General features: G+C 39.3%; 1 protein-coding gene across 1 annotated transcript in view; it reads left to right on the forward strand.

The window, feature by feature from the left end:
- Positions 1-226: 226 nt before the first annotated feature.
- CDK6 (cyclin dependent kinase 6) overlaps positions 227-12,863 on the forward strand; it is a 251,964-nt gene continuing 239,327 nt past the window's right edge. The window contains exon 1 of the mRNA XM_077776214.1: positions 227-595. Coding sequence (XP_077632340.1) covers positions 363-595 — 233 coding nt within the window. The 5' untranslated portion in view covers positions 227-362. The remainder of the gene's footprint in view (positions 596-12,863) is intronic.

The following is a 12,863-nucleotide window of genomic DNA, read 5'->3' on the forward strand; positions in this document are numbered from 1 at the left end:
TCTTTTAGGTGGAATGATCGTGGACTGAGACGCGCTGGGCCAGAGACTATGTGATCGCCTCGGTGTCTGTGCAGAGGACTGCGCTTCGGGGAGGGAAGAGGAGGGATCGCCTCAGTCGTTGGCGACTCGGCAGGCGGAGTTTCGCGGCGGCACCGGGGTTGCGCCCGCCCGCGGGGAGGTCGCTCCATCCAGCCCCAGCAGCCGCGAGAGCCGGAGCGCCGGNTGAGGGAGAGCGAGACCGAGCTCCGGGGCGCGAGGGAGCGGGCCGGGGAGTCCGGGAGCGGGAGAGCGGCGGCCGAGAGCGAGCCGAGCGCGCCCCCCGCCCGTCCCAGCGGCGCCGCGCCGGGCGGTGTCCAGACGGCATGGAGAAGGACGGCCTGAGCCGCGCGGACCAGCAGTACGAGTGCGTGGCGGAGATCGGGGAGGGCGCCTATGGGAAGGTGTTCAAGGCCCGGGACCTGAAGAACGGAGGCCGGTTCGTGGCGCTGAAGCGCGTGCGGGTGCAGACAGGCGAGGAGGGCATGCCGCTCTCCACCATCCGCGAGGTGGCGGTGCTGAGGCACCTGGAGACCTTCGAGCACCCCAACGTGGTCAGGTGAGCGGGGGAGCGGCGCCCTCGCCGTCGGAGACCGAGCGCGTCCGGGGAGGGCCGGGGAATCCTCGGGGCCGGGAAGCTGCCGGGGCGCAGGGCGGCAGGGGAGGCACGGCGCGACCCGTTGCCCTTACACAGTGAGAGTAAGTTTTGTCGACAGAGCCGCAAGCCAGAGCAGGTGACATTGCCAGACCGTGAGCAGAAAGACAAGTCAGGAAATGTGACCTGCAGAGGCTTCCCCGCCGCTGTGCAAGTTCTGCGTATTCTTCCTGCTGGCCCTGAAAGGGGGTCCAGGAAGTTGGGTGCCTTTTAGGGACAGAATGAGCCAAGCTGAGACGTGCCCTGCCAGCCCCCGCATAGTTTCCCTAGCCATTGGGGAATTTTTGAGAGGCAGAGAATAAGAGAAGTAGCAAGATGCGGTGAAAATTGGGATTAGAATTTTCTTGGTGGAACCTCGTATAGATAAATCTTATAAATAAGATTTAAACATGCAGAAGCGTAGGAATATTTTTGCCAGTCACATCCAGTTTTTCTTTAACTAAAGTTATATAATGATAAAGAAGTGTCAAACAGGGTGGCCTAAGAAACTCCTTCCAAAAATGTTGCCTATTAGTGTGTATTACCTTATGTCTCTGGGTCACCATAGTTTTTAGACTACTTCTCAAAAGCAGTGATGGAAGTCCAGGGTGTGGAAGCTTTAGATTCCAAGTGTTCTGCTTTTGCTTTTCTGGAGGGGTTGTGGAAAGGGGATGGAGAGACAGCATTTCTTAAAGCCTCTCCTGTGTGGTAACCAGTAATTAAAGTGTGTGTGTGACTAGGATAATGGTGTTTTCTTAGTGATCCTGGAATTTCCCCATTGTGTGGTTGACATTGTGTGGTGTGGCATGCTTTTCTTTTCTAAACAGATATGTGTAGTTTTTAGTCAAAAAGGAATGCACAGAAACTTCTACAAATTCCGGTGTGATTTTACCTGTCAACTCTTAACCATAGTGTGTTGGAAAACGGAAATCTTGGGGTATTCTTCCTGTCTTCCCATCCATGTGGGGATTCTGTTCAACAAATACATGCCTACTGTGTGTGCTGCGGATGAAATTATATAAATAAACACAGCTAAATATTTTTGTAAAAAGTCAAGCAATTTAACATTAGTCATCAAAGTCAAGAGACCCAAGACTGACCTTTGAAATAACAAGCCCTCTAGAGACTCAGGGAGCCCAAGTGTCTACAAAGTCTTCCTGGGATTTTTAACTTGTCTCCCCTTATCGTAGGCTGTGTGACTTGTGTGGTACTTTGTTCCCAACACAGACTAAGGCTAGAAGGCTGCTAAGAATCTTACATACGTAAAAATGATAGTAAATGGCTATGAAAATAGGACCCCCCCCATTATACCTCTGCATTAGCCACTTAAGGGAGAGGGGGCAAAAGAAAATGACACCAGGAGAAGGAGTGTTTTAGGAAGATGGATTATACATAATAGGTGACCTTTTGTGTGTGTGTTTTCTTTGTTAGAAACCAACAAAAACTCTGCTGTTGAGTCTCTGTGATATTGGAGGGGAAGGGGGCAAGTACATTTTGTCCCCTGTAACTTTGGTATCTTCCTGGAAGAATCACTGAGGTTCTTCCCAAAGGATGAATTCCACTTCTAGAATTTTAGGATCGAAGTTATTGTTTTATTTTGTCTGTTGCCTATGGGGAATGTCTAATTATTTACATGTAAATAAACAAAATACTGTCCTTCCAACATAGAGGCATTATAGAGGCACTCCTGTGTAACACTTTTACAAAGCTCTATCCCTTTAACAGCAAGGTGATTGTTTCTGATATTGTGTTGGTAGATTTTGGCTAATCCATCTTATTCTCTTGATTTATCCTCTTGAAATTGGCATGTCTTTAGAGATTTCTAACTGACCCATGACTTGAATTCTGTACTGAGAAATTTCAGGAGGCTCTACTTAAAATTGAAGATGCAGATAATTAAAGGTTTGCTAAAAATGTTTTTACAGGTTAAGTGCCAGTGATGATACCTGCCTCTTTAATAGTTTTGAGGGGCACCTGGGTGGCTCAGTAGGTTAAGTGTCTGACTCTTCGGCTCAGGTCATGATTTTACAGTTCTTGCGTGGGTTCAAGCCCTGCATCAGGCTCTGTGCTGATGACTCAGAGCCTGGAGCCTGCTTCAGATTCTGTGTTTCCTTCTCTCTCTGCGCCTCCCCTGCTCATGCTCTGTCTCTCTCTCTCAAAAAAGATAAATTAATTTTTAAAAAAAGTTTTGAGTAGGAGCTGAGATGGTGTATGTGAGAGCAGTTTAAATTTTAAAATGCTTGGGGCACCTGGGTGGCTCAGTCGGTTAAGCGTCTGACTTCAGCTCAGGTTATGATCTTATGATCTGTGGGTTTGAGCCCCGTGTCGGGCTCTATGCTGACAGCTCAGAGCCTGGAGCCTGATTCGGATTTTTTGTCTCCCTCTCTCTCTGCTCCTCCACCGCTTATGCTCTCTCTTTTGCTCTCGCAAAAATAAACATTAAATTTTTTTTTTTTAAGAATTAAAAATGCTGCAGGCATCCAAGTATTCTTTGTTTTCATCCTGATTAGTGGGACCGTTGCCTCCAAACAGGTTCCCAGTAAAATATCAGTTCACCTGGCCTTTTCTATACAGCAAATCATACCCAAAACCAGACATTACAGGCTTTGGAACCAAGAAACTACTTGGATAGAATGAGCCTGTGGTTTGTCAAAAGAGACCCACCAGTCCTATGCCATGAAATTCAGTGATACTTGAGAACATTATTGATGATGCCATCTTCATGAGCTACATATCTTCATTCCATTTTGTTTCCTTCCCATTTCTTCTCTTCACCTCTGCCTTGGGGTAGTATTTGGTCCCCAAGACTTGCTTCACTAGACGAGGAATTCCAGATATTGAAGGTTGCTAACATTTGCTCAGACAGGGTCAGGAAATCAAGGACAGGTGACAGTAATTCTTTTCTTTCCAAGGGAAAGTTGTCAAAGTTGGACCCCCAAACCTGTGACTTATTAGTGCCCCACAGGGTCGGCTTTACAATGCTATGGCTGGTTCTTTAAAGGTTTCTTAAAAGGACAGATGTCTTTGTAAGTGCCTTCAAGTCATAAGTAATTGATCAGAATTATAGGCCCTTCCCATAAGTAGTTAAGCCTCTAAGCTTGAAGGAGCATAATAAACATATTAGTTTTTTCAGATGTTTAAGAATTAATTTTGATGGATTTGCCAGAAAGGCTGACTTGTTTTTGCTGGCACTGATAGTGCCTGTATGCACAGGGATAATGACTTGAAATTCTTGTTTACCTCTGCTGGATGCATCCCAAGCTCAGGCTTGATCAACCAGTCACTGTCTAGGATGTAAATTTGCTCTTATTTTACAGTTGGTAATCCCAAATCCTAGAGCATTTGCCAGAATCAGACTTATATGTCAACCTGTATTAGAGCTTCTATACTCCACAAAGGAATCCTGTTTTGCCTTCTGAACTAAATATATATAGATTTAAAAAGTGATATATTTTATAAGCAGTCCATTGATTCACCAAATATTTATTGATGGCCTATTATGTACCAGACACTGCTAGGAGTTGGGGATTCATCAGTGAACAAGTCAGAAAAAGTCTCTATACTTATAGACTTTACTTTGTAATGAGGTAATTAGTTCTTTTTTCTCTTCCAAAATTCACTTCTCTTTATTTCCATTGGCTTGTTGGGCTATGTTTAGACTAACTGGTTTTATAGAACAGCTAATATATGTGACAATTTGGTTATCAAGAATTTGCTGATTGAATAAGACAAAAACACAATTCAGAATCAAATGCTTTTTATAATTTTTTAAAAATGTTTATTTATTTTTGAAGGAGAGAGAGAGAAGACAGAGTGTGAGTGGGGGAGGGGCAGAGAGAGAGGGAGACACAGCATCTGAAGCAGGTGCTGAGCTGTCAGCACAGAGCCTGCCATGGGGCTCAAACTCACAAACCATGAGATCATGACCTGAGCTGAAGCTGGAAACTTAGCTAACTGTCATCCAGACACCCGTGAATCAAATGCTTTTCAAAGATTAAATTTTACCTTAGGGAGAGATGTACAAATAGATTTCACAAGAAGATATTGACATGTAACTAATAGATATGAACATTAGGCTCCATATATTTAACAAGTATTAAGAAGGACCTACTATTGGGGCGCCTGGGTGGCTCAGTTGGTTGAGCGTCCAGCTTCGGCTCAGGCCGTGATGTCACAGTTTGTGGGTTCGAGCCCCGCATCGGGCTCTGTGCTAACAATCCAAAGCCTGGAGCCTGCTTCGAATTATGTGTCTCCCTCTCTCTCTTTTCCTTCCTTGCACATGCTCTGTCTCTCTCTCTCTCAAAAATAAATAAACATTAAAAAATTTTTTAAAAAATAAAGAAGGACGTACTATTTAAAAACCATAGTGGGGTTGGGTGCTGGGAAAGATACTTGGGAAAATCATACCTGACTACTTCCCTCAAGTAATTCCCAGCCTGGTGTTTGAAGGAATAAGATGACGATCAAACCCTGATACTTGATGGTAGTGTGTCATTACAAAGATACTGGTAAGGGCTACCAACCTTGTCCCCAGGGATTAAATTTGTTAGTGTAAGTATAATTCAAATTCAGGTACTGGTTCAGAAACTCAAGGAGAGTTTTCCAGTTCTCTTTTTATTTAAAAAACGTGTTTATATTTCATATTTCTTTTTTAAGTTTATTTATTTACTTTGAGAGAGAACATGTGAATGGGGAGAGGGGCAGAGAGAGAGGAGAGAGAGAATCCCAAGCAGGCTCTGCACTATCAGCAATGCAGCCCAACACAGGGCTCGATCTCACAAACAGTGCGTTCATGACCTGAGCTGAAATCAGAAGTTGGATACTTACCTGATTGAGCCACCCAGGTGCCCCCAGTTTTCTCTTTTTAAAGATCTTCATAATATGTAACATAAAAAGAAAATAAAAATATTATTTTCTCTAGGAAAACCTAAACATGAACAGGGTAGAAGAAACCTGACATGTTGATGCAGCAAAAAGCTGACCCCTCAGGTGGATTAGTTCATGGGAATCCTTCTGAATAGAAGTGTTATTTTGCGGATAAATAATATGTTTCTTTGGGCTTGTTTTAGTGAAAGCGGGAGAAACAGGAGTTTGCTTTTCTTTTTGAGTTTCAATATGTTAGAAGTAAGTTTGGTCCTTCCTTATCTAAGGATTCCTTGAAAATCAGTTTCCAATTTATCAAGCTTATTTCATAAATAAGCATTTTCACAGTTATGTTCTGCCCATGCCTTATTGCTGCAGAAGAACATGGTAATGCTGAATTGTTGGCCTTGTGCTTGTATTCTCCTTTTACACAACTGGTATCACCCTGGAATTATTAGAATTTCCCTATTAAGGAGGCAATGGCTTATAGGAGGGAAACTTGTATAAACTTGAATATCTCTTGGTGTATTTCCCTGTGTTTAAGACATGGACAACTGAGTATCTGTGAAAACAGATTCCTTTTTAAAAGTAAATTATCCTTTTTTTTTTTTTTTTTAATGCCTCTCTAGGAATGATTCCCTAGGAATATTTTTTCAGATTGAAACCTCTGTTTCTTAACGCTATGTCATTGTAAACTCATGGGTATTAGAGTTGGAAAGACTTTGGAAGTCTTTCAGCACTTTTTTGTTATTGATCAAGAAACTAAGGCTCAGAGGTTAAGCAGTTTGTCTATTGTGCCATTTTAAGTGGTTGAGTTGTTCTAAAATCTGAGTAGCAATTTTTAAAAAAATTATTTTTGTTTGTTTGATGGAAGAAGTTAAACAAGTAAGTACATTTCTAGTTTGGAAAAAATGAACTATATGTAGACAAAGGTAATGGTTTGCCAGAAATAAATGACATATCAGTTCAGGAAATTCCTGAATTCTGTGGTGTACCCTGCTGAAGTCTGTGTAAAAACTGTGATGATTATCCATTAAATTCTGCCTTGAAGGAATTTGGGTAATAACTATGGTTATATAAACAGATATAGTTAAAAAGTAATATAGGTTACTAGTGTACTTAAGTAAGTAATAATAGTGAATTCATTTTAAACAAAATAATAGGAAAAATTTAAATGCTCGTCTGATGAATGAACGATTACATAATGTGGCTCTAGCATCTACTACCCATTTAATGACATAAATATCATAATACTTGAAAATTAGGTAACATAACAACCTGGAGACATATAAAGAAATATGGTACTAATGCTTCTTGAAAAACTGATCATACAGTTGCTTTACTTGTCTTGAGGTTTCGATGAGCTTGTCTTCCTAGGAAGGACATTGTGAGTTTCTTGGTATAATACAACATGACAGAAATGAAATCTGGGTACAGGAGGTTTGGTAATAGGACAAGGTAGAGTGTGTAGTGTTGGGCTTTGTCCTACGGCCAAGAATCAGCATTGAAAATAGGCACTGGTGGTTGGTAACAAGCATGCCTACAGTAAAAGTGCTTACTATCTGTGATGGTCTATAGATGCTAAGGCTACAGGTAGGTCAGCAATCAGAGGGAGGAGTTTTATGAGACACTGGCCAGTTGATTTAAATATCACCAGTTTGCTGCCATATTTGCTTTTATTTTACTATCTGCACATGTAGCTCTCTCTGTTGAGAGGTGAAGTAAAGATACCTTAGGACATGTGGAAAGAATCTGTGTGTCGAGAGGTGAAGTAAAGATACCTTAGGACATGTGGAAAGAATCTGTGTGTCGAGAGGTGAAGTAAAGATACCTTAGGACATGTGGAAAGAATCTGTGTGTCTAGTAGTAGCCTGGAGGTCCATGTGGGATAGGATAATTATTAAACACTTAGTAGTTTCCCTAAATTTGGGCTACTATTGTTGGCTTTGTCATTTAGACAACCATTTTAATTTTTAATTCTTATTATCTGGCCTTCCTAAAGGATTTTAATGTAGTAGAATTACAATTACAGTATATGGATTTTTGAATTGGAAGGAGTCTTAGATACAACCTAGTCCAACCCCATTTGGTCTCTATAGGAATTGTTTTGTAAAAGTGTAAAAACATTGTTTTATTTTTAGTCAACTGTTTTATTCCACAGTTATATGTGTTTTAGATACAAATTGAGGATGACCAAGGTTCAGACGCAGGTTTATATCCAGTGTTTGCAGGACCACATGACTAATGGTCACTGCATATCGAAAACTCCCTTGGGGGGGGCGGCGCCTTGGTGGCTCAGTCAGTTGAGTATCCTACTCCTGATTTCAGCTCAGGTCATGATCCCAGGGTTGTGGGATCAGTCCCTGCATCGGGTTTCCCACTGAGCATGGAGCCTGCTTGAGACTCTCTCCCTCTGCCCCTCTCCCCTCTGCTCATGATTCTCCTTCTCTCTCTCTCTACAAAGAATAAAAAATTTAAAAAGAAAACACTTCCTAGAGCTGTAAACAGTTTTTTCAGTTTAACGATTTTGTGTGTGTGTTTTTTTTTTTTTTTACTTGAGTACAGAATTATGTCTTTTACATCTATAAGTAACATAATGTCTGCAACCATGAGTTTCCCAGTGTATATTTCCTGAATGAATGAAGTAGAATAAATTACATTATAAACCCCCAGATGAGAATTTCTCATCCTGTTAGAGCTGGATGCAGCATTACCAAGTATCTCCGGCTAAACACTGGTTGATGATCAGGTATTAACTGTGATGCATCTGCACACCAAGACAGTGTAGTAAGAACCTTCAAATACTTCTATCCATTTTTAAATTATGCAAAACCCATGTTTTGTCTTCAGTACTAGCTTGGTCTTTGGTAGAATTTTTTTGGGTTCTTCCTGTGCATTTGCTACATGTATCCTCCAAGCAAACCAACTACTCCATTTACCCTGTATATGCCTCTTACCATCCACCTCTGCAGCTTTAATTAGGGCTGATTTCAGAATGTGCACTCAGTGCCCTTCCCTATACTACTGTTTCCACATGTTGAAATGCTACCCATTCCTCAGAGTCAAGCTCTGATGCCACCTTTTTTGTGTGTGATGTACTCTTTAATACCTACATTTGGATAAAATTTGTTTCCTTTGAACCTTGATATCTCTGCACTTCCTTTATGACACTTAGTATATGTCTGCGCTTTTATATTATATGTCTATTGTATAAGACATAATCTTAATTTTCTGCTTCAGTCAACCTCTTGGGATCTTCTAAGACCCAGAAAGTATCTTGTGGTCAGGTCCACTTACTTTCTACATCCAGTAGAAAGTGAATAAGTCAACAAATGCATGAAATAATGGAAAAGACTTTCAGTTATTAAGAAGGGGACCTTTTGGATTATTTCCATCAAATGAATGTTAATACTAAGGAGTGTCAAAGAGGGAAAAGGGATCTGTATATAGAATTATACTTAGCTTGGTTTCTTGGGAATAATAAAAAAATACTAAAAAGAGAACATTTCATTTTTGTTTTACTCCAATCTATATAGTTTATATTGAAGTGAGTTTCAAGATTTAAGTAATTTTCATAATTAACTGTGTAGTCGTGGACTTAGTTTATAGATTACACAGAAGACATGAACATTAGGAAGTGTGCATACATTCAGTCAAAGTCGAATATTATTTGAACATTTTAAAATATAACAATGGAAGGTATTCTGAATCCATTTTAATCAGTTGCTTGAATTATTTGTTTTTTCCCCACTAAATTTTAATATCGTTGGCTTCCTTTAGTGGAAAAACTCTTAGGAGGAGCAAAATTAAGCCGAACTTTCCTAATAGTTTCTAAAAGAATATCAGGATTCTGAATTCATGTAAACTTTGTCTTCCATTCCATTTCATAATTTGTGTATAGAGAATTTGGATTCCAACTTGACAAACTGGTAGGTTTAGTTACGTACTTTTCCAGCCAAACTAATTCCAATTCCTCAAGACCTATGTGGTTGGGGTGTGTGTGTGTGTGTGTGTGTGTGTGTGTGCGCATGCACATGTCTATGAGTGTGTATCCAGAATAGTTAAATGCAAAATCCCAGAATGAAGGAACTGTGTTGGCTTGTTCCTTTTGCTGTAGCCTAAGCACTTAGCATGGCAGCTGGCATCTTGTAACCCAGAACAAATATTTGTGAATAAATGAATAAATATGTACAACACGTACCATCTAAGAATTCAGAATTGATTTTTGTTTTAGTCAGAATTGATAATAGTGTCTGAAAGCATATGTGAGATCTATAGAGTTGAACCAGGTATTTATTGGTTATCTTCTATATTCAACATTTTGTTAAATATGATTGACTTACATATTGAAATATTTTTAAAAAGCAGTATCAGATCTGGAATTTGTTTCAAAATGGGGTGTAGATAAGATAAAATAACTTTATCATTGTTAAAACTGTGGAAGTTCATTGTACTATTCTCTCTTCATTTGTATATGTTTGAAATTTCCCATCCTAATAAGCTTTAAAAACGTTCCTAGTCAGTGGAATAGTAGTCCGAGTACTTTTCTTCTGACTTCTTCCACCTGTTGCTGAGTGACCTAGAATGAAATTCCTTAATGTCTCCTCACTGTGGTTTCCCCACCATAAAATAGGAATTATTACTACTCTTTTGACCTTAGAGAGTTTATGTGATCAAATGAAGTTGTGTAAATGAAGGTCAAGTTTTGTACGAATATCAGATGTTAATAACAAAATGAATTCCTGCCCTCAAGAAGTTTGTGATTTTGTGGAGGAAATTATACACAGATCTCTGTATTGCAGATTGGTAGTATGTACTTTTATTTTTTTCGCCCCACAGTGCGAAAGTATGAATGGAGCTAAGTATTTCTGAAAGGACATGTATTGGATTTATAGTAATTATAGTAAAATACAGTCTTTAATCTGGGTATTGGTAATTGGTGTCAAGTTTACCCAGTGCTGTATCCTTTTCATTAATGGATTACTGCAGGATGGTCCATGGACAGAATGCTCCTGGGAGCACATTTTCAAAACTGAAGGGAGCTTGATGATTTCTTTTCTATTTCACTATTCAAATTAAGGAGACGTTGAATTCTTGGCTTGTTGTTTCTTTCTCTCTTTTAAAGATTTTATTTTTTAAATGTTTATTTTTGAGACAGAGAGCAAGGGAGAGAGAGGGAGACAGCATCTGAAGTGAGCTCTGTGCAGACAGCAGAAAGACCAGTGCAGGTCTCGAACTCATGAACTATGGGATCTTGACCAGAACTCAGATGCTTAACCGACTGATCCACCCAAGTGCCCCTAAACATTTTATTTTTAAGTGATCTCTTCACCAACATGGGGGCTTGAACTCATGACCTGGAGATCAAGACTTGCGCTGTTCTGACAGAGCCAGCCAGGCACCCTTCCCACACATTGGCATTTTTGCTGTTCACTTTCTGAGTCTCTTCTTATAGCATGATTGGCTTCTGACGTTTGAAATTTTGTTCCATGTTTCTGCATTCATGTCATTAAGAACTTATATTCACAGAAAGGAAGCAGTTCTCTTTCAGCAGCACTAATCTCTAGTGAATTTTTTTTTGCTTCCTTTTATTGCTAAGTAATCTCATAATTTCTGTTGGGTATTTCTAATGTTTAGTATAAAACATTTATTTTTTCTAAAATGCTTTATTTGTATAAAGTTGGGAACATTAACAACAGAATGAGAGAAACAAAAGATATCTTTGCATTTCCAGGGTAGATTTTTAATTTTTAGGTTATTTGGCTCTGATCAATACATTTTTAAAACTTTTTAGTAGAAACCAAGAAACCATCTGAATAGTTTCAAGTTGGGGGTTTTAGGTGATGTCACCTACATTGCAACCATGTAGAATCACTTAAAGAAGTTATTGAGTAGTCTTGGGTAAAAATGGGATGTTTTCTTGTTGAGCCAGGAGAAACCAAGAGCGATTGAGAGATTGGGGTAGAAGGTGCTCCCAGCGCTAATCATGAATGCAGTATATTTAAATGATGGGAGTCCCCTTAAAGAACTGGGAAAGCATCCATTCTTTGAAATAACACACTTCTCACACATTAAGACACACGTTAAAAAGTTGTGACATCCTGGTAATCCTTACAGATTATTTTAAATCCATGAGATTTAATCATTGGTAATTTAGCTAATTATTATTAGTTCATTAGGGTTGAACTTGTTGATGGCAGTTGGGTTCTCAACTAAACCAGTTACTGTGGCAAAGAGAAGAAAAAAATGTGTTTCAGAGGCCTTACTCTCTATCCTTTAAATGTTGGCTGACTTAGAATGACGGGCTTGATCTCAAGGAGAACCATAGAAGAGCATGGTTGACTCCGTGGTACCAATTCTGAATCCTAGAAAAACAGGACTTTAGAGATGAGTAAAACGTAGTGTCATTGTTTATGAAAGATTGTAGTTATTTCCTCACTTGAGTTGCTAAATTAAAAGGTGGATTTATCATTAGGCAAATAGAGAATGGTCTACAGATGTATCTTGCGATTTGAGAGGACCATATACTTTCTAGGTGGAGCAGAAGATGAGCTGAGTTAAGGTAGAGATGAGATACAATGAGGTAAAACTACAATATGGTGACAGAACCTGGGATAGTTTATGTAAATCTGAAGTTTCTTCAGCTTCGAAATCTGAAACCCAGTGATCTGAAAGTAGATGAAAACTCTGGTGTGTTTAGAAAGGCCTCAACCAGTACTTGTTGAAAACGTAAACTCAGAGTATCATTCTTTAATTACATAATAATGAAATGGAATTTTACTTTTCTAATTGCTTTTTCTTGGGGACCTTATTTTAACCATCTTTACATTGTTCTTTGTGCCTCGCTCTCAAATACTTGTGGAAGTGATGCCTGAATTAATGTAGAATGTATGCTTCCCATTAGAACATAAGCTTCATATGGGCAGGAACTTTTGTTTTGTTTAGTGCTTTATTCCCAATATTTAGAACAGTGCCTGGCACATAATTCAGTTAATATCTTAGTTAAACTGTGATTAGAGAGTACTCTTTTTATAGTGATTTTGTTGACAGTAAAAATGTAAATGAACACCAAAATTTAGCAGACAAGTTATTTTTCCATTCACTTATTAGTATTGCACTTAATAGTTTTTAATAATTATAGTAGTAAATTGGATTCTGACTTAGGAAGTAGGAGTTGTTTAATAATTTAATGACTAGCAAGTAGATTGGACACTAAGATATGCCCCTTCTAAGCTAATTCTTCCACTAATGCTTCATTAAGTTATGAATATAATTTTAAAAGAAAATATTAAATGATATCTTAAGTGGTTATATCATTTATAGCAGAATT

Source organism: Crocuta crocuta, unplaced genomic scaffold (assembly GCF_008692635.1).
Source record: "Crocuta crocuta isolate KB4526 unplaced genomic scaffold, BGI_CrCroc_1.0 scaffold37, whole genome shotgun sequence".
Lineage (NCBI taxonomy): Eukaryota > Metazoa > Chordata > Mammalia > Carnivora > Hyaenidae > Crocuta > Crocuta crocuta.